Source organism: Artemia sp. Qi Xiang Cuo, chromosome 2, assembly GCF_049724085.1.
Source record: "Artemia sp. Qi Xiang Cuo chromosome 2, ASM4972408v1, whole genome shotgun sequence".
Classification (NCBI taxonomy): Eukaryota; Metazoa; Arthropoda; class Branchiopoda; order Anostraca; family Artemiidae; genus Artemia; species Artemia sp. Qi Xiang Cuo.
In genome coordinates, this window is record NC_142795.1 from 377,517 (window position 1) to 402,059 (window position 24,543).

Below are 24,543 nucleotides of genomic sequence, written 5' to 3' on the forward strand. Positions count from 1 at the left end.
GAAAGTGTTGTTGTCGACTTTAAGGAAGGAAAGATTTCTGCTTGTGGTAAATAATGAAAAAGAACAATGTTTGTTATTATGTTAACAAACTGAAAATCGTGAATACTACTTTTAATCAATCATAAATAGTTGCCTATATCAACAATAGTGCATTGCTTTACTTTACCTCCCTCCTCCTTAGGGATAAATGCAAAGCTCACTACAAATGTTAACACCATTTGCTATATTAGCATGACTCTTTTCTTCCTGCTGATTGATTAGGAATTTGCTGTAAAATTATACAATAGAAAAGGTTTGAGCTATAGAAAAAATTGAGCTTAACCATATAGAATGTACTACATATTTATCCAATTGGAGCGGGGAGGGCTGGGTAATAGTAAAGCATACATTTTGAAAAATGAGATAGGTAAGTATTTATGATTATTTTAAGATAGTTTTTAAATGTTTTGGTAACTATTTTCTAATAATTAAGAAGATGTCACTTTAAAAGCTCAAAATAAAATTTGTGAAGCAAGTGATTAGTAAAGATAAGACCATACAAAGATGCACCCAGTGATGTATTCGCCTTCTACATAGCTAAGTAATGGAAAAAATCAAAATTTACCTTACATTCAACACATAGTTATTACATAATATTCATAAGTGGTATGGTCTTATTTCACCTTTGTTTTCAAACACAAGGCTCAAAATAATAGCATGCTTACTGCCAGTAAGTAAGTATATGCGGTTCCAACCGTATTGAATAGCTGTGACGTCATGATGCAAGAAAAGAAATTTCATGGCATTGTTAAGGGGGTGCCCGCTAATTATGAGGCGATAATTTTTAAGGAATGTGAAGGTGTCATCGATGCTGAACGTCTGGGAAAATCCCTGGCTGTGAAAATTACCTTTGCTGATGCTGTAGCCCAGAGTAATAGCCTACGACTCGGGCTCAAGGTGGGTTATGAATCATTCTGGGTCTCTGAATTCCTGTGGCCGCCCCATTGCTCTCATAATTGTCATCTCCTAACCACATGAAAACCAAATGCGATGAGCCAACAAGATGCAGCCGCTGTGCTGGCTCTCATGTCTCATCCCGTGATTATAGCATCATATAGCCTAAAATGTCGTATTCTGCGTGATGTCCTGAGCAAACGTGTGATTGTGAATTGTCCGTCTCAATCTGCTCTTTTAATATCAATGACACGAAAGATAAAGATGGCTCATTAAATCAAAAAATTAATGATTTTGACGTTTTGTTCTTGCAAGAACATTTACTTCCTGCCATCTCCGTTAACTCTCTACGAAGAAGTAGCCACCATATTTTCTTCATCACCTATGCCCAAAAAACAAAAGGCCGACCTTCCGGGGACCTTGCACGTTTTATAAGGTTATTAGCTACTCCTTTGTCGTCTATCTTATTTCAATCCTCTGATAATATTATGGCAATACGACTTGGTCACCTTGTATTTATAAATGTATATCTTCCCTGCGATCAGAAACGTCTAGCTTCACTTACTAAGTTTTCTAATGCCTACTCGTCCCTTAAAACTCCGTTATGCAATATTGAAAAGCATGGGTATCGCATAGTACCCAAAGCTCTAAATTACAGTTATATTCATAATAGTGGTACTATAACCAGTATTGATCATTGTATCTGCTCTGCCGATGTTCCCTGTTCTGTCGTTAATGTTGACGAAGGCGAACGTGATTTTGATTACCTTCCCCTTTCCCTTACTGTAACATTAACGGCTGATCCATCTAATCATTCTTGTGCTGCTAATAAAAAATGGTGTATGAAACGAGAGTGGAGCAAAGCCAATTGGCCTTTATATTTTTCTACCCTAACAGCTCTGTTGTCCTGCGTCAAGATCCCTTTTAATCTACTGTGCACGAGTGTTTTTTCGCCACAAGCCAGAGGGCAACTGAATGTTTATTACCTTCACTTAGCTGAGTGCATGAAACAAGCTGAGAATGCGGCTGTCCCCCTTGTCCGGGTTAAACTCAAAATTCGAAGTCCAATTTGGAAAGAAGACCCGGGTCTTAAAGCCGTCGAAAATCGTGCTAAGCTCTGGCTTCGCATCTGGATTGTCTGTGGGCGGCCCTTGCGAGGCCAAGTGTTTGATATAAAAAGTAAGACAAAAGCGGAGTTTAAACGGTATCTTCGTTTGGTTCGATATAATGGTGCTGAGTTTCCTAAAATTGCAATACAATGGAAAGAAGTCATTAATGCGTCTAAATTTGATTCATTAGGGACTAGTGATGTTATCCCAGATTCGTCTTGGCTTGGACATTATAAAAATAGTTTTTGTAAGATTGAGTATATTGTTCATTATCATTTTCAGTGCTTAGTTTCTAAATTTTTGCTACCTAAAGTTTTGCAACGTCATGTTATTCCCGTCTCAACTAAAAGTATTGTAAATTGTATTCAGTACTGAATGAGCCTTTGAACTGTGAGGACGCAAATTGTATTTAACTTTGAATTTAATTGGTTTGTAAAAAGTGTATTTGTTAGACAGTGAAGATATTGAGAAACATTGAATTGGCTTGGGATTATACACCTTGGATTACGTCATTTAATTATGACAAAAAAAGAAAATAGGCCAAAGACAATGAATCAAGCTCTGATTGAGTAGTAGTTCAGGTGTCTTTACCGCTTGCCCTGAGGAGTGGAATGAAATGAAAATATATGATTAGTTGAATTTTACAAACGCTACAGAGTATTCCTGAAAGTTGGTTTTGATTCCTGAAGTGGAGTCGGTATTTAAGCGCTATTGGAAGTCGTCGGTGCAGGAGATAGGGGTGTTAGCCGTGCCCAAATTAACGGTGGCTTAGCGAACTGCACGTCCGCATCGACGTGGATAAATTATAGGCGCCAAAATAGGTAAGAGAGATTACATATTTTATTTTATTTGCACTTGCCATGGGGCGAAAAAGGAAGATTGCTAAAACTGTCCAAGTAGGATCCCAGTCTGTTGAAGACAGTTTGTTGAATTTGACCGTTTCATCTGAAGGGAATAACGATGTCGCTTCACTGAAGACCCTGGTGGATGATTTTGCTAAGATGCTAACAATACTTACTGAAAATGGTAAAAACTAGACTCTATAAACGATAGCATAAAAATGTTAGAAAATCGTATGGTATCAGTGGAAAATACACAGTCTGAGCTAAAATCAGAAGTTAATACTACGAGTTCGCGTGTTACACAGCTTGAATCTGATGTTCTAAGCTTAAGAAATCCAATGACAATTATCGCTAGTGCAACGAAAAAGTATGAAACTGGGAGTGCAGATCTGTCTCGTCGGCTTAGGGCATCTGAGTATCGACATACAGAGACGAATATTATCGTTTGGAATGCTCCCTGCGAAAATACCACCCAAGCCGAAACGTTTTTTGACCAGTTGTGTTTGGAGGGTCTAGGTCTGTCCATGGTCCCGAGGTTTCGAGTTGTTGGTAAGGTCCGTAAGGAGTAACCGTATTTTAAAGTTGATGGTGGTTCTCGAGATGCAAAGGTCAGTGTGATTAAGAACGGAAAGAAATTAAAAGGTAAGGTTGTTGGTAATCATAGAAATATATCTGTTAGCGATGATGTACCAATATCAGTTCGTGAAGCTCGAAGGAAATTGTATATAAAGAAATCTAGATTAAATGATATAGGAGTTTCATCATGGTTCCAATATTGTTTCCAATACAGTTCCACCATATATACAGATCGACCGTGGTGGTGTGGCGGCAAAATTTGGTTACGATGAGCCTATCCCTGAGTTATGTGACCAATAGATGGTTATATCATGAATGGTTAATTAAGATTTTGTTAAGATATTTTTTTTTTTTTTTTTTTTTTTTTGTATTTGTGTTTATGGAAAAAAAAAGAAAAGTTGTTCTTTTTTCTCATTTATTTAGTTTTTGTTAGAATGGGTAAGTGGTAGACAAAGGTAGAGCATTGTGTTTTCTTCAATTATAATTTTCTGGAATTCAGTAATGGAAACAGTAAGCCTGTATTGTGACAGGCTAGTGTTAGTGACAATTTTTTCACTTTTTTTGTATTCGTTTGTTTATTTATATTATTTTGTTAATATGTTTCTTTTTATTTTTAGGTTATTTTGTGTTTTTTCTGGAGCTTCAATTACGTTGGAAACGGGATCACCGACCCTCCGAGTTATAGTTATTCAGTTGGTTAGGTTTGGTTGCAACTACCCTCCTTTTCTTTTTTATATATATATATATATATATTTAAGAAAAATGATAATTGTTGGTAATGATCGTTTGGATTGGCTTGAGAATAATCCATTGAGTGTTTCGGATTTAGGATTAGGGGTACTTCACAGGGATTTTGATATGGGGGTAGATGATGTTTTTCCGAAGGTTAATTATAAGTGCCCAGTTGATTTACATACTAGACTGGCTCCGGATAAACTTGGCATTTTTCATTTGAATTGTCAGGGGTTAAATAGTACATTGGATTATTTGTCGGAGCTGTGTATGCTATCTGATTTTCATATTCTTGCACTTACTGAAACATGGTTAATGAATAATAATTCTGGACTATCGGATATTTTAAATTATAATATGTATGTTAAGAACCGTACTCACCATCAGCATGGAGGACTTGCCCTGTATATTAGAACTGATTTGAATGTGAAGGTTAGGGATGATTTGTGTGTTAATAAAGAGATGATTTTTGAGTGTTTTGTTACGGAGGTTGATAAGAATGGTGGCCCATTTTTTATTGTTGTTTGTTACCGCCCCCCTTCAGCTAGTGTAGATTGTTTTTTAGAATTATTAGAGCAACAAATGGACCTTCTAACTCGTAAGAACATGCCGTGTTTTGTGTGTGGAGATTTTAACATTGATTTGAAATTGTTAACATCTAACTTAAAAGCCCGGAATTTTTTGAAATTAATGTTAGGTTATGGGATGCATCCTGCTGTAAATATTTGTACCAGAGTGACGAAGTCATCTTCATCTCTAATTGATAATGTATTTTTGAATATTCCCCATGATTCGTTAAGTGTTGTGTTAAATGATGTTTCGGATCACTTTGGTTTGGCTATATTAGTTCGGGGTATATTTAAGGATATTAATATTAATTGTGATGCTCGCCCTAAGCCTAAGAAATTATTAGTTGATTCAAATACTATTTCAAGATTTAAGCTTAGGATAGAACAGTTAGACTTTAAATTTTTACAAGAATTAGATTTAAATTTGAAGTTTGAGCTTTGGTATGGTAAGATTAAGGATACGTTTTTGGAATGTTGTGAAGTGTCAGGAATACAGAAAAGAAGGGTGTCTCTGCATAACGCTTTGAATACAAAGAGTCTCTTACAGCCAATTAGTAGAAGACATTCTTTATATATGTTGTCAGCGAGGAGCAATGGTATTCATAACAAAGTAATATATAAAGTTTATAATAGCAGGTTAAATGCTGCACTCAAACTGGCTAAGGTAGAATATTATAAGGTTAAATTTAAAAAAGTTGAGGGTAACCCGAGTAAGACTTGGACATTGATTAAGTCGGTGACTTGCCCTGGTAGCGTCTTGATCCGTCCAGATAATATGGGAATAAATAATAATGTTGCAGATGAGATGTGTAATCACTTCGCTACTATTGGGCAGCGTGTGTCATCATCGGTGCCAGTAATTGATCAAGATGGAGATTTTCGTCAGTTCCTACCTGAAGATTGTGATGTGTCTGTGTACCTGAAATCTGTAACTATTGATGAATTATTTGATGTTATAAAAAATATGAAAAATGGTGCATCAGGAGGTGATTTTATTTCGTTGAAGGTTTTGAAGTCGATATTACCTGTTATATCTAGTCAATTTTTAGGACTGACAAATAATTGTTTAAAACCTGGAATATTTACCGACTGTCTAAAGGGCGCGAATGTTATCCCGATATTTAAAGGAGGGGATAAGAATTGTTTTAGTGATTATAGACCGATTTCTTTACTGCTATTTATTTCTAGAGTGTTTGAAAAGTTGATTTATAGTAGAATGGTAAGTTTTTTCGAGAAAAGACAGTTTTTTAGTTCTAGTCAGTTTGGGTTTAGGAGTCATCATTCTACAGAGCATGGAGTTTTGTTTTTAACAACTTTTATTAATGATGCTTTAGACAAGGGTCTAAAGATAGCTTCGATATTTTTGGATATTACTAAAGCATTTGACTCTGTTGATCATGATATACTAGTTCAAAAGCTATATAGTAGTGGTATACGGGGTGATTTTTTAAATGTCATAGTTAGTTTTCTTAGTGGAAGGACTCAGTGTGTCGTGATGGATGGAGTTACATCTAAAATTGAAAATATTTCGATTGGAGTACCCCAGGGTTCCGTTTTGGGCCCTTTGTTGTTTTTGGTTTATATTAATGACCTTTGTAGAGCTTCAAGTAATGTGTCTTGTTCTTTAGACCTTGATACTTACGGTACTAAAGGAATTCTACCATATTTTGCTGATGATGCCCGTTTCACTGCAGCTGCTAGAACTGAAAATAAGTTGATGACTATATTGAAACAAGGTATTTCTTTGATTGAAAAGTGGATGCGAGTAAATAAATTGAAACTGAATCACAATAAGTCGAATTTTTTGATTTATGGTAGAATTAATGGACATTATCCATGGATTAATAGTATAGAAGTAGGGCACCATACTATTGTAAGATCTACTAGTACTAGATACCTTGGTGTTATAATTGATGAAAGCCTAAGTTTTAAAGACAATATTGCATCTGTTAACAGCAAATTGTCTCGTAATACTGGTATTATGCGTAAACTTAGGTATCTTTTTCCGTGTGAAATTCTGAGAATGTTGTATTTTTCTATGGTTCACCCATATCTCATTTACTGTTGTATGGTTTGGTCGAAAACATTTGTAACTCACCTCCATCCGCTCTGTGTAACACAGAATATGGCAATTAGAGTTTTGTATGGTAATCAAATTGACCTATCTGTATCGGTGAGGCATCTTTACCGCGAGTATAAAATTCTACCGTTGTCAGGAATATGCGTATTCTATAATGATATGTTTATGTTTAAACATTTAGATTCGGAGTTACCATCATGTTTTTCAGGAATGTTTAGTCTTGCTTCTACTATTCACAATCATTTAACACGATCTTATCACTTGGCGCGAAGACCAGCTATGGTCACGTCTAGGTCTAAGTTTTCAATTCGCCATGTTGTTCCGTTAGTTTGGGAGAGTTTGCCAGAGGATTTGAGGAATGTTGGGGGTTTGCAGGATTTTCGTAAGTCGCTAAAGAACCATTGTTTTGATGTGTATATTTTGAATGGATTATTCCACGCCACTTAAGTTCTGTTTTTGAGGAGGGTTTAGTTGCAGCTGAATATGATTATAATTATTATAATTTTGTTGGGTGTTGTTTGGAGGTTCGTTGGTTTTCGGGTCCGGTAAGTTGAGCTCTAATTATGTTGTTTTTTTTGTATTTCTTTTTTTTTTTTTTTTCTCTCTTTTTTTTGTTTCTTGTTTTTTTTTATTTGTTAGGAGGGTTTTCTCCCGCACAAGCATTGCTTCAGGGAATCGATGATGTATATATTTTTTTTAAATAAACCGATTGCTACTGTTACTGTATGCTTAAACTTAAGTCTAAATCGAGTGATCTTGATGGGATTAGCGCTCACTATTTACGTTGTGATTGTCCGGCACTAGTCGCTCAGCTCCAGTTACTTTTTCAGTTCTGTTTATGTTTGTCAATGGTGCGTGATTCCTTCCTTTGCGGAACGGCAACTTCTATTCGTAAACGCGAAAGAGACCCTTTTGATTGTACTTCATATAAGCCCATCACTGTTGCTTGCAATATTAGTAAGGTTTTTGAATATGTTCTGCTCCCATATATTATTGAACGAACTGCGAAAGACTCAAACCAATTTGGATTTCAACCGCGTATTGGGTGTCAACATGCGCATAAGGTCTTAGCGTCAACTCTTTATGATGCCCAGTCTAAAGGTTATGAATTACATATTTGCGCTTTGGATTTGTCTAAAGCCTTCGATAGTATTTGCCATGCACAAATGTGGCACTTAAGTCTGAGTTTGGAGTGAACCGTTCTGTCATACATGTACTTAAATTTTGGTATAGTAATTCGTTTCTTCGTTTAAAATCTGGTCAGGGTACTGCGGTTATATACCAGTTCAATCTGGAGTACGACAGTGTGGGGTGCTATCACCTTATCTATTTAATGCTTGCATTCAAAATGTGTTATTAGGAATCAAGCCTTCGTATTTTTATAATTTATCTGATGTATCTTATATTGCGTATGCGGACAACCTGCTAGTTTTAAGCCGAACCAAGTCTATTTTGGTATTATCGGTGCAACGTATTTCTATGTTTCGGGATGTTGGTCTGTTTATGAATGTTGATAAATGCGAATATTTAGTTTTCAATCCCAAATAATCAGCTCATAATTGGTCCTGTGGATCGTCAGTAATTCGCAATGTTACGAGTTTACGGTGGTTAGGAATTAGTATTTGTTCTACACTCTCTCTTTTGTGACTTCAAGTTCTGAGAGATGTTAAAGAAAAGTTGAACATCGGATATACGAAAATTGTACCTAACCGTGGAAAATATTCACGCCGAGCTTTAGCTAAAATGCATTCCGCATATTGTGACCATTCTGTCTTGTTTTTAAGTGGAATGTATTCGTTATTGAATGAGAATGATTTGCGCCAGATCCGTATCACTTATTTTAGATATTGCAAATTTTTACTGTACCTTCCAACTTCATATCGTAATACGCGTATTATTGAGAAGTATGGTGCTACCGACATTATCCAATCGTTTCAATTACTTAGTAATAATTTAACAAGACATGCCTTTGTGCCCCTACGCCCAAACCATAATATTATCCGTGTGTTTTTGTCAGTGATTAATGTTTAAGTTATCTTTATTTCTGTGTATTTGATTTTTTTTCCCTTTTTTGTGTACTTTACTCCGCTTGTTTTGTATAAAAGTGGGTTATAAATAAATTATTACTATTATTATTATTTAGTAATTAAAACAGGTTTAGGTTAAGCAATATAAGGAAAGTAAGTTGTTGCCAGAAAAGATATTAATGATTCATAGTGTCTCTCCTTATTAGCCCAATGGCACTTTAACCTAACCAGGCTAACCCTGCATTCAATAAGCTAATTGTAATTGACTTCTGTAATTTCTGGCTTTTATTAGGCAATTGCAATTTTTGAAGTGTATTGAAATGTACTTATTAAAACCCGGTGCATTTAAATATTTGCTTATTATGCTTCAGATCTCAATAATCTGTAATCCTTTCTACTACTAATAGAATCAGTGTAAATTAATAAAAATATTGGTCAATTCCAAAGGTTTCACGGGTTTGAACAATTGATTTTTGTTATTTAATTTTTTGCTAGAAGTTCCTTTTGATGTTCAAACTACAGTCAATGAAGCAAAGTTATTATGCTTATACAATAAGCTGTCACAATTAATGGTAATATACTCTGTTGGACATGGGGTTAGTTTCTTCTGATTAACCAAGTGTAAGAGAGGCAGCTACCTAATGCAAACACTGGTTAGTCACAAGGAGTAAGCTCCCTTAAACTACAGGGGTCAGGTAAGCTGGAATCAGTGATTCCCTTGCTAATTTGGAGCAAAACATAAAATTGCGAAGAAAGGATAATACGAGGACAATAAACAGCCAGTGAAAAAATTTAAAATTATGCAAATATTTTAGAGCAATTTGGAGCAAGATACTTGTTTGTTTAGCTCTTGCGCTGTGAACATTGTTCTCCTGGTTTTGGCTGCTCCATCTCTCAAGTTATTACTGACTTCAACTAGGCACCACCCACATGCTTCTCTTTGGCTCTGTGAATATGTAGCATATCATCTTGTGATGCAAACAATAGTCTGAAATAGAAAGCAACATTGTATTACCATTCTTGAGCCATCAGGAAATGCCTACATGTTAATTGCAAAGATAACTTTTGATTTTTTACTACCATGACAATGTTTGAGGCAAAAAAGTTATTTTGGGCTTTAGGTGGGTTTAAGGTAATAACCCTCCAGTGGTAGGTTTTGAGCACTAATGAGTTGACAAGTTGAATTTTTTGTTATTTTAATGTTAAACCTGCCAGCAATACAGTCATGCTGGTAAAATACATAACAATACTTCAAAATAAACAAGATATGTTAGAAATCATAATAAAGTTAAATACGCTCTTTCTAAAACTCACTGAAGCTCTACTGATCACCTCTGATTAGCATTTAAATTTCCAGTTCTGCAGGCTTTATTTAACAAATAACTGTCATAACAATTAGGGCTCTTGGATGGAACATTAACAGCAGCGTTCTTGCAAAGCAACTTTCCATAGAACGAATTCTTCAATGTTGTGATTTTGCTTGCCTCTGAAAACGTCTTTTGTGAATGGAGGGTCTTGGTTTGCTCAGCCTGAATGGATGGACTAAACTCTATGCAGCGTAAGCAGTTAGGAGTAGAAGAAGTTTGACATTCAATGACATTGCAGTCCCAGTAAAATTGGAACCTGGTCCAACACTGTACTCCTTCACCAATAATTTTGTCATAATAAAGATTAATTCCGCGGGTGTTTTTTTCGTTTTGTGTACAAACTCATTATAAAGGCAGAGCTTCTAATAGGAAATTAAACATTGGTTACAGGAGGGTTACTCAGTCTGTTTCAAGCATTGCCAATTTGAGCTTCACTGTGACCTTAACTGTAATCTTAACAAGTCTTGCTCTGTGGTTCTTATACTCCTATGCTCATGCAATTATCTCATGGTTCATTACAAATGGGCTTGATTTTGCAAAGATTAACAGTTCAGCTTTAATCTCATCTTGAATTTTTCTTCATTTTTCTACAAATTGTCCCTAAGCCAAAAATTGTATGTGTAGACAACCAGTGCTTTCAATCTTAGCCCTTAAGTAAACACAAGTCTTTATCATTATTTTTGTGGATAAAAGGAATTGACAAAATCATGTTGCCTATTATTTGTTGCAGAAAGCCTAGACATTTTCAGCTTCTGAAAAGTAAATTTTCAGTGGCATCAGCTGCGGGGGGAATATACACCCTAGATTTTGAAAATTTTCCCTTTTTTGGAGTATTTTCATTGAAAATGCCTTTTTTGATATCTCCATTGAAAATATTGAAAAAAACATAATTGCCCCCCCCCACCATCATTAAAAAACCATTTTGCCCTCCCCCATTTTCGTGAATTGACGCCGCTGAACTTCTTCTCAACTTCTATGAATGTAAATTGATCATTGTAATGTACTATGCAATAAAAAGTGCATTTCTCACTCGAAATATATGTGTTAGTTCTTAAATGCAAGGCTAGTCTCAGAACAGTAAATCAGTAGCCGTTGAACATGTTCCCGAATTTTTACATATGCCCAGCGGGATTGTATCTCAATCCTCATTCCCACTGATCCAACACTTCAGCAGCAATACAAAGCAGAGCTCAATGCTACACTCGTGCTTGACAAATGGCATTGGTTTCTATTTTCAGTGTCTATAGTGCGTAAAGCTATTATAAAGCAAAAGAAAAATCTTCCAATGGTTTGAATAATATATGGGATTTACATGTATCTTTGTTTTTAGTGCCAGACTTTGTCAACATCTAGCTATTATTTATTAGACAGATTTCAATACACACATGATACCTGATTTGTTTTCAATAGGCATCATTACCCTGGTCATTAGAAAAATAGCAATGAGCTACAATTCACTTCTTGCAGCTCTATTAAAGTTACTCCCCTCGCTCTGGTATGAAGACAGATAGGATTCTTTGTAATTAACGTAACAAGTAGAATGAGTTTGATCCCATACAACCAGTTTGATGTTAAAGTTGGTTGGAATAGAGGACATGTACATCATCTTCTAGTATGATTATTACTTGTTTATCATGACAAATGTGAAAAAATAAGATTGACTGTGCATGATGTCCTCAGAGTCTTTGATTCCAGAAAACAAACACAGCTGTTTCTGAGGGTTTGGGATTGCGACATCTCCAGTTCCATTGTCCAAACACTGAGAAACCTTTACCATTAGTTGAGATTCCAAATTGAAAATTGTGTGTCTTCAAATCCATTTTTATTGAGAGTCAGAGAGTTTTATTTCCCGGAGGAAGTGTATTAGTGTATAAGTAGTTGAAGTGTTCCTTTTTTTGGGTCATCCCAAACACGCTAATATGCGCCGGAACCTATTTTGATATTGTTGGTATTATATGCAGTTTTGCTAGCATTATATGGAGATTTGTATGTTGTTGTTTTTTGTGACCCATTTGTTAATAATATAGGTATGATTTTTTTTGTTTCTTTATGAAAAAGTTTTGTGTAGTCAGTTGTAAGTTCACCTCCCTTGTATAATAATAGTGTTGTTGTGCTACAACAGATAATGCTACGGAGTTGTGTTTTTCAAGGATTGAATATTATGTTTTTTTGGCCTATGCTTATTACATTCTGTATTAAAGTAGATCATTTATAACAAGTGAAGAAATTTTCTTAAAACAGTGATTGTGTATTCTAAGACTGGTTTAAGTGATCCTATCTTAGCTTTTTTTTATGCCGAAGAATCTCTTATTCTCTTTATTTGTATATGTTATTAAGTATGTTAAAGTGATAGTGCTGTACCTAAAGACTCCAGTTTTTTCCCCTTGTTCCTTTCTATATCTGTCTGTCTCTTTCTCTCTGCACTTTTTAGTGTGCTCACTCTCCCCCTGAGAGGAATCCTCTAATCTCTCTTCTAAGGGCCTATATGCACATAAATTAACTGTTATAAGCTTGTTCTAAGGCCAGTTATTGGTCAGCTTGAAACTATAAACTTCTAATATTTGCTGTTACCAACCCTCAGGTTAGTAGTTAATAATAATAATAATAATTTGTTTAAACCCAGTATAAAAAAAATTATAAAAATTCTGAAAAGAGGAGTAAGGGGAGAGAAAAAGGAAAAAAAGACACACAAAACACACAGACTGGAAAATGCAAAACTAGAAAAATACGAAAAATGAACAAAGAAAAATTACAACAAACATGATCACAAAAAGAATAAGAAATACGAGCAATTCAACACACTACAAAATATCTTATTTAAAAGGACATGACGAGTGATGGACCTAGCTAATTAATGATACTATTGGAAAGTTAGGAATCTCTAATCCTACGAAGGAAACGGTTATGAACACCTTCCATTTTATAAAGTATATTAAATATTCTAAAAACTAATGACATTTTGCTGTTCCTATACCACGGATGTAATCGTAAAAAAAAATATGCAAAGTTAGAATACACTAAATTAATGGATCTTTTTTCTCACCTGGAGAAAAAAGACCACACAGGAGCCAAAAAGAAAATATATGGGACTAAAAGTGCGTCATAAAGGTGGCCTACTGTACATCGGTCGAACTGACCTCTGACTTGGGCAAGTCCTCCATATGGCTTTCTAATTTTTTCTTTGAGACTATGGATTATGTGGTTTTTTGTATCACAAAGAGTTTTGCCATAAGGAAGACCAAGATATACCAATAACTTTTCTTCTGGAACTACAGTTCCATCTGTATTAATAGAGATATGATCCCTAATCTGTCGGTTAATCGGTTAATACAAAACAATTTTTCAGTTGATGTGGAAGGCTTTTATGCGATAACTTACAAGGAATGGCTTCTTCCTGTGTTGTTCGCCATGATTTCTATCAAACAGATGCATATGTTGTTATCACATTGATGGTGAAAAACAAGTCAGATGCTGATTTTGAAGCAGAATTTCAGACAGACTTCGTAAGTATGTTCGTTGTGTTGGCAAAACCATAATAGCTCTTATTAGTCTAGCATTGTTGAATATCATTTTTAAAGACCCATGATATGAGCGCCCCCTTTCACCATGCTGTCACTGCAAAATTTAATAGGAAATCTGTAAGGAAGTTTTATCTATCCTTGGAAATGCACTTAGATGAAAAGAAAAGACGCTCTTTCCTTCCCCGCCAGGAAAAAATCTGTCCAAAGCTGCATGCTGTACCTACAGTCTAAGGCCTAAAAAAGCTTGTTAGTGTAGGGTACTTAATTGCTCCTGGGAATCAGTTTGACTGACACTTATTTATGTATATTTGTCAATCTATCAACAGGACTATCTATTAGCGTAGACCTCCCAAAATCTTATAATTTGGTCTTGATATGTATTCATTCCTTTCATAGTTTATCTTAAAAAATATAATTTTGAACATTGTGAATTTTTGAGTAGCCGAATATATTTTAACCCATATCTAAACACAAGGCGGAATTCCACCATCTCCTCCTAAAAAATATCTTCTGATATCACTACAATGATGTAGGTCGGAAACCTGTGATAAATCATGTGAAGCTGCATAATAGACCTCCGGTGGCAAAGCCCCATTAACTGTTGCAGCTGCTATGACTCATGAGGTACTCTTATGAAGCACCACAAGCAAGACTTTAGTGGTTGCAAGGAGTTACGTTTTTACTTTTTTTCATTTTTTACGTTCTAAGTCATTTTTCTGTAACGTCACTTTTCACTAGCTTTTGAAACAAGAACAACCGACAGAGTTGCTACTAGACGTTGATAATTTGTTGGTGGTAATAACAATTTCCAGACAGAAAACTGTAAAATGGATTGACGCCCTTTCCTCTGGATTCCTCTTATATTTTATTTTGGTATATCTTGAATAGTTGGCATTCAAAGTGAGCCCTTAACCTTGTCCTTTTTTGAAAATTATTCAAGATAAACCCTAAAACTGAAGAAAAAAATGTTACAGCACAGATTAACAGATGGACTACTTGTAAGATATCTTTTGGCTTTAAAAATTTCGTTTATTTTAACGGGCTTAAAATTTCATACAGGGGAACCAATCAGATTTTAAAAGATGGCATTATTACGTTACGCTTACCCGTCAGACCGTTTCCTTGTCGTTCATCATGTACCTGAACATTCACAGCCCTTTCCATGCAGTTTCGGGTTGTATTTTTTTCTGTGTATAATTTGTACTCAGCCTTTGCTATTGTGATTGATGTATAGTTCTTCTGCGTTTTTGCTTATTTTTTGTGGACTTTTTTGGCCAAAAAACCTCTTCCTAGCTAAGTTACCTATTACGGGTTACCTTTTCATTGTTGCATAATATTTATAGGAATGAATATATAATGAAGCGGAGGTAATAGCTTCAGATTGTTTGCACAGGCCGTCGACTCATGGTGATAGAAGAGCATCGCCAAGTTAGGAAAACATTTAGTAACCAAGATTGGCCAAGGATTGCACACAGCCTCTATTCTACTGCATATCCCAAAGAATCACCTGCTGTCCGGTTCTAAGGTGGCTTAAGTGCTTCGCGTAGACTTAAAAAGATGTATTAGTCCCTGACATACCCTGGTGGGACCCATTATTTTTGTGAGACCATAACAATTTCAATGATTTAAGTAATATGACAATTTTAGCTTGGAACATTACAGCGTTATAAAACAACTACCGTATTGACATTTTGACTGACGAATTAAAGATTTTTGAACTAAACGTATTCGAGTTTCAAAAACTCATATATCAGGGGTATGAAACACGAAATTAGGTGATATAGAATTTGTTTGCTCATACAGGAAGATGCATAGGCAGGGAGTAAGGATCAGGAACAATAAGGAAGCTTCTGAGTCTTGCTTGGGCTGGAAAGGTATTAATAACAGATTTCTAGTTGCCCATTTGACCTAAAAAAAAAATGCAAAGATATCGGCTATAGTAGTTAATGTCCCTCTAGAACCGACCGATGGAGGTGGTAGTTACTCAGAAGAATTTTGCTTACAGTTACAGGAACAAATAGACAAGAGCCTTGGTAGAAATATTTTTTTTTTACTAGGTGATTGACAGCCTTGTTTCTACGCAAGGTTCCCAGAATTCCAGTATTTTTTTTATATGAATAATTATAGTGTGGTCGCTGTAATGCACAAGTAGTGATAAAAAGGGTTACTACCCCATGTGTTCTAATATAGGGAACACAGCTAACGAAATCCCCACGACAAACCCCCTGCACTCCAATGACGTCACACGAGTTACCCCGTCTTAAACGGTATATACTTGACCATGTTTAATATGCTTGACCCAATTTTATGTAACCTTGCGTCAGGATCCCATGGGGAATCGCTGCTTGTAACTTCCCGTTAGCACACACCTTACGTAATGATTGTGCATCACTGTCACATAACATTTTTTTCACTTTTTTATTTTTAGCCGAAACGTTCAAAGTGCTTTTTTTTCATTTAGTTCTTTGTCCTCGCTAGGACTCGAAAGGTACCGTTTCTCTATTGAGAGCAGCGTTTCTGTGAATGTACTTTTTTTTATCTCAACTAATTCACAGAAAAGTTGCTCTCAATAGAGACACCGGAGAAACCTATTTAAGCCCCATTTATAATAAAGTAATTAATTCTGATCGTTTTTACTTAAATAAAAATAATCACATTTTGCAACCTTATCTAATCTGTGATGATATTTTACCTGGGAAGCGTTTAGCTTTTAAAAATGCTCTGTATAAATTAAAAAATTGATTTCCCATTCAGCACTGTATTCAGTTACCCTTTCACCGTTACATGGAAAGTATCTTCAAATTTTAGTTGTGCTTTGTTTTAAGGTTTGAAATTTTTTTATAGTATCTTCATATTTTTATTAGTAATTTTTATGTTATTATCTTGCACTAACATCGACCTAACAAAAAGGACAATTTCTTTTTTAAAATATCTTTAAGACCCTTGCAAACGAGACTTTCATCCTCTTGCTTTTAGATGGTCCTGGATCTTCTATAGCGTCTTCAATGACGTTCATTTCCTCCAAGATCCCAAATTCCTGGTAGATGCTGTCCTCTTCAGTGTCTTGTTCTCCTTCTTTGAACTCGTCCTCATCATCCGTATCTAAGAAAGAGAAAAAAATACTATAAAAATTTGTTGTTTTTGCATAATAGTAACAATTCATAGGTACTAAATTACCAACTTATAATTATCAATTAAATTAAGAAAGCACGTTTTCAACTGAAAGTAGGGATCAATATTAAAACTCAAAAACGAACAGAAATTATTCCGCAAATCAAGTGGTCCCCCCCTCTCAGTAACTTGTTATTCACGGTATAGTTCTTAGCACTTTTTAGGACTTTGGGAATTTTGGGGACTTTTCAACTATGTTGAACAAAATGGATGTCCCAAAATTTTTATCGGACGATTTTAGGGAAAAAGGGCGTGGAAGAGGTACTATTTAAAAATATCTGGTATCTAGTTTTTAGACTAAGAATAACAAAACAAACTTACCAATATTAAAAGTTTCTTCTGGGATTTGTCGGTTCACTTGTGCAAGTTCCTTTTGTGCCTTGATTTCTTTAGCTCGAAACAACTTGAGATTCACTCCTGTCATGGAACCTGGGTGGCCCCTCTGCATCTGTTTCACGAGTAACACCTTACCTTCTTCCGATTTCATCAGAGTCAAGGCATCTTGTTGAGCAATATCAAAGAGATCATCCAACTTTTCAACGAACCGTTTAAATTTGTTCTTTATCGTTACCGATGTTTTCTTATGGTCTTTTTGAAGTGTTCTCCACTCCGCATGAAGTTTTTCAAGCTTATGAATTGAATTTGCTCTTGTTTAGTCTGCATTTGAGCTTTCTCCCAAAAAATTAATAGTTCTCGTATGACAAGTTTTACTGATTCTCTTAAAGGTAATTTCACAGCAAGTAAATTATAAAATAAAATACACAAAACTTGACAATTTGAGGGTAGTTTACAACCAGTGATCTGGTGAATGGGATAGCCCACAAGAAATATTTTATCCTTGGTCCAGCTTTGTACACCTGTTGTGGATGCCATTTCAGAATAGAAGAGATTAAGATCAGTTCACAGCATAAACTTTAAACTGTAGCAAAAAATCCTATACTCTTCATTAAAAATTTTTGGGACATATCAGTTGCACACTTTCCTTCATTATTCTACCTTCAATATGATCTGATTGAATGCCATTTAACAACTGAAGCTATTTCCTTGATGTGTTAGTAACTTACCAAAGCACCCGCTGTGATGTGACCCATTTCCGAACAAAATTTTCGCTGCTGTTTAATATTTATGCCTGCCAAACGGAACTTTCTTTGGTAAACTTGTCAGGTAATCCCCATAGAATAAAAGATTAAATTTGAACACAAGGCTCATTATGTTTGAAAATTGAGTTTCAAAATACTTTTTAAGTAAAAAATGTTAATTCCAAGACAGATTATGCAAAAACCCGTAAAATTCTTAGAATACCCCAAACCAACTCACGTTATTCAGACTAAAGACTGTTGCTACTCTGTTTTCCTTAAAATTACAACAATTATGTATAGAATATAAAGTTTCAAGAACAATGTTGGCTTTCTTTTGAGATATTAAGCGTTTTTTTTACTATTTATCATTCTGGAGTTATGGCTCCATTCGTCAGCTTTTTGGCCAAAAATTTGGAATTTTTCAAATTGTGAGTGACGAGCGGCACGGATTAACGTCGCTTAATCTTATATATATATATATATATATATATATATATATATATATATATATATATATATATATATATATATATATATATATATATATATATATATATATATATATATATATATTATCATTCATCATTTTATTTATAACCCATCACAAAAACCGGGCAGAGCCCAGAAAAAGACAGGGTTAAAGTCTTTTGATTGAGTTCAATATTTTGAGCATGATTAAGTTCAACATTCCCTAAAAGCTACAACTTAATGCCTTTAGCTGTTCTTGAAATATTTCAGATACACCCTATTGACAGTCGGAATGCGTAGTGTCTTTGGATTTAGTTCAATATGCCCCGAAAGTTTCAGCTTTGTACTTCTATTTGTTTCTGAGATATTGCAAATACGCCCTTTCGACAATATTGATGCATGTAGATCTTTTGATTTATCTCAATATTTCTTTCGACATTCTTTGAAATTTCTGACTTGATATCCATCGCTGAGATATTGCCCATAACTCTTTCCACAAGTTTATGCGAGCTTTATGAACTACTGTTTATAAAAGAGCTTGGAAAAAAATGTTACATGCATCCGCATTTATTTGGCTGTCAACATGGCATGGAGTGTGTAGATGTCCTTGCAGTTGTTGCTAATGTTCTGCTTGATGCTTCGTGTACAGGTACTTCACTCGCCTTAGTGAGTCATGATGTTCGCCATGCCTTTGACTCACTGATCCGCCCCCTTAGACTTTTAAGGGTTGTTAGAAGAGGATTAAATCCGGCTATCATTAGATCTCAAAGGGATATGTATGCTAAGCTACGAGTCCGTCTTAAAATCCCTCTTAAGCAAGATGAAATGGCAAGGCCACTGGATAGAAATATACTAGTTAAGAGAGGAGCCAGGCAAGGTGCAATTGCCTCACCTTGTTATTTCAATAATCATGTCCTCGAAGCTCAGGACCAGTGTGAGATGTCTTGCTTTCTCTCTGGACTCAAAATCTCCTTAGTCACTTATGCTGATGACATTTTTAACATTAGCCGAACTTCGGACCAAATTTCTGAAACTTTCCAAAAACTGCAAGCAGATTATTTAAAATCTGGTATTGAATTTATTGCTGTAAAGTCTGACGTCATGCTTTTTAGCTGGAAATGCCCACTTCCTCATGAAATTGTACTTGGGAATTCAAAGATCTGCCCGTCTGACCAAATCGCTTATCTTGGTATTCCCATCGGAAATACCATTTCTCATACTTGCATCTCCTAACAGAAGTCATCAAATGCTGCATATCAGCTTCCTATGCTTCCATAGTCTCTGCTAAGTTTCGTTTGAATCGCTGTTATCTTACAACGCTGTACAAAAATGTTGCTCTCCCCCACATCCTCTACATTGCACCCTTCTGGAACATTCTTACAAATTTTGATAAATTAAAAATCCGCTCCACTTTTTCCCGTTTCGCAAAATACCTACTGAGATATCCAACTTGGACACGCAATTCAAAACTCATCAACAGTCTTCATATTATATATAGGATATATTAGATCCTACTATAGCTGTTGCTAAGCTTATGGAGAAACTCAACCACAAGATTTCAAGATATGCTTGGAGCCAACTTCTTCAACTATAGTTAGCTTCTCATAGCTGTATAGTGATATTTTGCTTCTTTTTTTTCTCTTTGTAGTGCTCCTTCATTTTCTTTTTGTACAAAGACGGGTTTTCAATAAATCGTAATAATAATTGCAGATACACGCTTTTGAAAACCTGGCTACCTGGAAGCTATAACTTAAAGCTTTTTGCCGTTCCTGAGATATTACAGATACCCCCTGTTGACAGTCCATATGCGTAGTGTCTTTGGATTTAGTTCAATATGCCCCGAAACTTTCAGCTTTGCACCTCTTGTCGTTTCTGAGATATTGCAAATGCGCCCTTTCGACAATATTGATGCTCGTAGTTCTTTTGATTTATCTCAATATCTTCCTCCACATTCCTTGAAAATTCCGATTTAAAATCCATCGCTGAGATATTTCAGATACACGCTTTTGACAACCTAGCTACACATAGTGTGTCTGGATTTAGTTCAACATGCCCAGAAAGTTTCAACTTTCAGCAGTTCGGGAGATTTTACCGATATGTCTTTTTGATAGCCTGCATGTTCATTATGTCTTTTGATTAATATTTACACCCCCATCGGCATGTCTCGACAGTTTCGAATTAGGCCTTATACGCTTAGCCGCTCCTAAGATATTACAGATCCGGCCTTTTGACAACTTTCATGCACATATTGTCTTTGGGTTTAGTTCAGGATCACCCTCAACATTCCCTAAAAGTTAAAATTTAATCCCCTCAGATGTTCTTGAGATATTGCAGATGTATTCTTTTGACAGCCTGGCTGCACATAGCATCTTTTGATTTCATTCAAAATCCCCCTTAGCATGCCCAGAAAGTTTCAACTTAATACCTCAGCCGTTCCGTAGATTTTGCACATACGCACTTTTGACAAGCTGGACGCAATTAGTGCTATTTGGTTAAGTTGTACATCCTCTTGTACATGTATATGCACTGAAGGTTCCAACTTAATACCCTTAGCCTTTCCTGAGATATTGCAGATACGCGCTTTTGACAACCTTCATAGACATATACCCGTGAACGTTTCATTTTAATACTTTTTGCCTTTTGGACGCTCAAGAAAAAAAGAAGTTATTTACAATTTTAACGGGACGTCTTAAAGAGACAGCTATGAAGGGCATTGGTTCGAGGCTAGTTGTCCTTCAGTCACTCTTGACTCTTTAAAAGAGCACTTGAACTTTCAATTTCCAATCGAATGAGTTCCCTCTGAAGCTTGTACTTGGCATCGGAAAGAAAAAAGAGTTAAAAAATAATTAAATAATTCATTCTAATCGGTATCGCTCTTTGCTTACACAGCGCTGTTGCGCTGCCTATAAAAAAAACTTTGAAATGGAGGTACCTTTATCTGTCATATAAACTCAACCCATACAAGACAACAAATCATTCCGTAAAATTCACATAAAATTCACTCCATATAGTCCAGCAAAAATCACTTTTTTTTTTTTTTTTTTTTTTTTTTGCTTGACAGATTTTTTATGATAGGACTTCATAATGTATTTTATTTTTTGGCTTGATATATTTGTAATATTGACTGGGGGATATTAATGTATTTTTTTTAGAATTGCATAAATGCAAGTGAAAACTACACCAAATTCACTTGTGGGTAAAGCAACGTAGTCAATTTTATGAGAATTTGACTATTTTGAAGATTACAATGGTGCTAAAGATGACGTCAGTTGTGTGTATGACGATAAAGACACCCAGTTGACTTCAACGTCATTTTTAAATAGAAAAGCATTTCTAAAGCATTTTGTAACAAAGTCAACGATATTGTTGAATTTGGCGGTGGCTATTTCAATGACTTCCTGAAAATGTGATCTTGCTATTATTCTGTTGCTTCCCTTTATCTAATTTTTGCGACTTCTACTGAAAGCTTGACTTTCTAGGTTCGAACAACAATAAAAAATGAGGATGGAAGTCAAATTGAGTTTTCTGTAGTGCCTTGTCATCCAATTATGCCTGAGCAATGCTCTTTCAAAGTAACTAAAACTAAAATCGAAGTGAAGTTGAAAAAAGCAGAGGGTATTCATTGGAACACGCTTGAACGAAAGGAAGAAAGTGCTGTAAAACCTGCCAATATTATGAAGTCCTCAGGTAATGTTGATCTCTTGAGTGCATTTCCAATTTTAAATCCGTGTTATTGTTAAATGAATCAATGGGCATCATCAACTAGCATTTTTAACAACAACAAAAAATTACCAATTGAGAAAAAAATATATCTGCTACCATTGTTGGTGCAAAATATTAATGTATATTAACATAGTAATTTAATTTTTATCATAAAAGAAACTATTGGGCGTGAAAAAAAATGAAGATATGCATTGTCGCGATTGGGGGTAAACAAGAATTTCGATAAGCCTCATTAAAAAGGAAAAAAATATCCTCAAGGGAGATGAACGCATATTTGTTGTATAGTATGTGTGACATTAAGACATATGCACTCACATACAATTCACACACGATTACCCTTTTTTGGTAGATTCATTGAAATAAAGGGAAAAAAAATCCAAAATTTTACCTCCCCCCCCCCCATGTCTAAATTTTCATTAATTGAATTTCAGCATGAATTTTTAATTTCAAGGAATCCCTAAATCCCCTGAAGTCTTGTCAATCAATAAATGGACAAAACGGTAATTTTTGTGTAGTTTTTATTTTTTTATTTTTTTTTTGTTAAAATAACGCTGAGTAGGGACTTTAAATTTATTTGTGGTGTTCAGTAATACTGCGGTCTAGCAAACAGGACTTTGCTAGACCGCATTGCTTACGACAAGCTATTCAACCAATAAAAATAATAATGAAAAAAAAAACAAGAGTAAAGGTGTCGAGTTTTAATTTTGAATTCTCATAGTTCAATTTGGATCACATTCAGCTGGATTTAGCAAGTGTTCTTTGAAAGAATCGTGATTTTTATTGTATTTTCCAGAAGGAATGCACACAGAAGTAGGGGGTAGGTGCTCTCTGGGCCCGGTCCCTGCCCGAAATCCTATTTTACTTTAATTTCTGGGCACTTTATTCCTATTACCAAATAAATTTTTTCTTACTAATGGCTTTTTTTATTGGCTTTCTTCTTTTATTACCTGTCCTTAGTAAATCTAGCTCGTCAACACAATAGTTCTAAGTATTAACATAGTTACATACTAAAATACATAGTGGACTGAAACATTTGCTCATAATACTGTTAGGGATGGTCAGAGGATTCAGTCTTTGATGAGGACAAGTGATAAAAAAAAAGAAATTTGAGGCTCATAATTCAGGCTGCTGCTTGTATAGATTCCGTCGAATGGTCTTGATGCATTGGCGAGATGAGTTTCTCTGCTTCTATTCATTTTGTAGGTATGAAGCAATAGAAACAGATGAAAAGCTGCAAACAAACTATATCTATAAGCACAATTACAAGTCAGCTTTGAAAGTCATACTCTTTATGAAAGCCGAAATCATAGATTTTAACAAAATTCCATTCGCACAAAAGGGAATCCAAGTAGAAAACTCCCGAAAGGTCATATCCATTTTACGTTACCTCAGAATAATTTGATATCTGAAAAATATTTAATAAAATCGATCAAATTCGAATATTGATTTTAGATACCTCAGTAGAGGAGCAACCAGCATATCCTACATCTTCCAAGAAAAAAGTAGATTGGTCAAGAGTGGAGGCAGAAGCCGATAAAGAGGAGGAAGAAGGGGAAGCAGCGTTAGAGAAGCTATTTCAAAAGATCTATAAGGATAATCCTGATGATGTAAAGCGTGCCATGATGAAATCTTTTGTAAGTTTTTCTTTATATACCTTTAAAATTTAACAGTCAACTTGGACACTACTTAACTGACTAGCCAAAGATATCTGATTGTACTCTTACCATAGATAACCAAAACTAGAGTTACGCTACAAAGGCAAATTTAAGTGTTACAGTCTTTGGCCGGCTTCACCGATGAATGGTGTGGGAGCAACATTTTCATTTCGTATCTTCACCATCGATAAAATGCCGCAGTTGTCAACCCCTCAGAACTTAAACATAGTTGTCTCATAGGGATTTGTTTTTAATAAAAAAAAAATTATGACACGTTCTTTAAAGCCAGCTTAATTCTGTATTTCTTGACGTCTAGTCAATATTAGAAGCTATATTGACTATATGGTTCAATACTGCTCTCTAGGGCTATAATAAAAGAAAGGTTGAGGTGGATGGGGCATGTTGTGCGGATGAAGGATGACAGATTGCCGAAGGTTGTTCTTTTCGGCCAACCGTGTGGGGCTAAACGGAAAGCAGGTCGTCCTCGTCTGGGGTAGGAGGACGTCATAAAGAAAGATTTACAGGAAATGGAAACTTCGTGGGCGGGTGTAAAAAGGGAGGCTTTGAATAGATTGGGATGGAGGAGGAGCGTGCGTAGCTGTGTTGGCCTCAGGCGGCTTGGTGCTGCGGTGAGTTGTTAGTAGTAGTAGTAGTAGTAGTCAATATTAATTGTTTTTCTAATAATTCGTTT

At 35.4% G+C, this 24,543-nt stretch overlaps 1 protein-coding gene across 6 annotated transcripts in view; it reads left to right on the top strand.

The window, feature by feature from the left end:
• The window catches only part of Sgt1 (suppressor of G2 allele of skp1), a 41,771-nt gene that overhangs the window by 12,884 nt on the left and 4,344 nt on the right, over positions 1-24,543 (top strand). For 3 of the 6 annotated variants that reach the window (XM_089107929.1, XM_089107927.1, XM_089107928.1), the window contains 4 exons: positions 4,078-4,144; positions 13,582-13,738; positions 21,954-22,161; positions 23,650-23,831. In XM_089107929.1, coding sequence (XP_088964055.1) covers positions 13,619-13,738; positions 21,954-22,161; positions 23,650-23,831 — 510 coding nt within the window. In that variant the 5' untranslated portion in view covers positions 4,078-4,144; positions 13,582-13,618. The remainder of the gene's footprint in view (positions 1-4,077; positions 4,145-13,581; positions 13,739-21,953; positions 22,162-23,649; positions 23,832-24,543) is intronic. The other 3 variants (XM_089107932.1, XM_089107930.1, XM_089107931.1) reach the window with 1 other exon arrangement.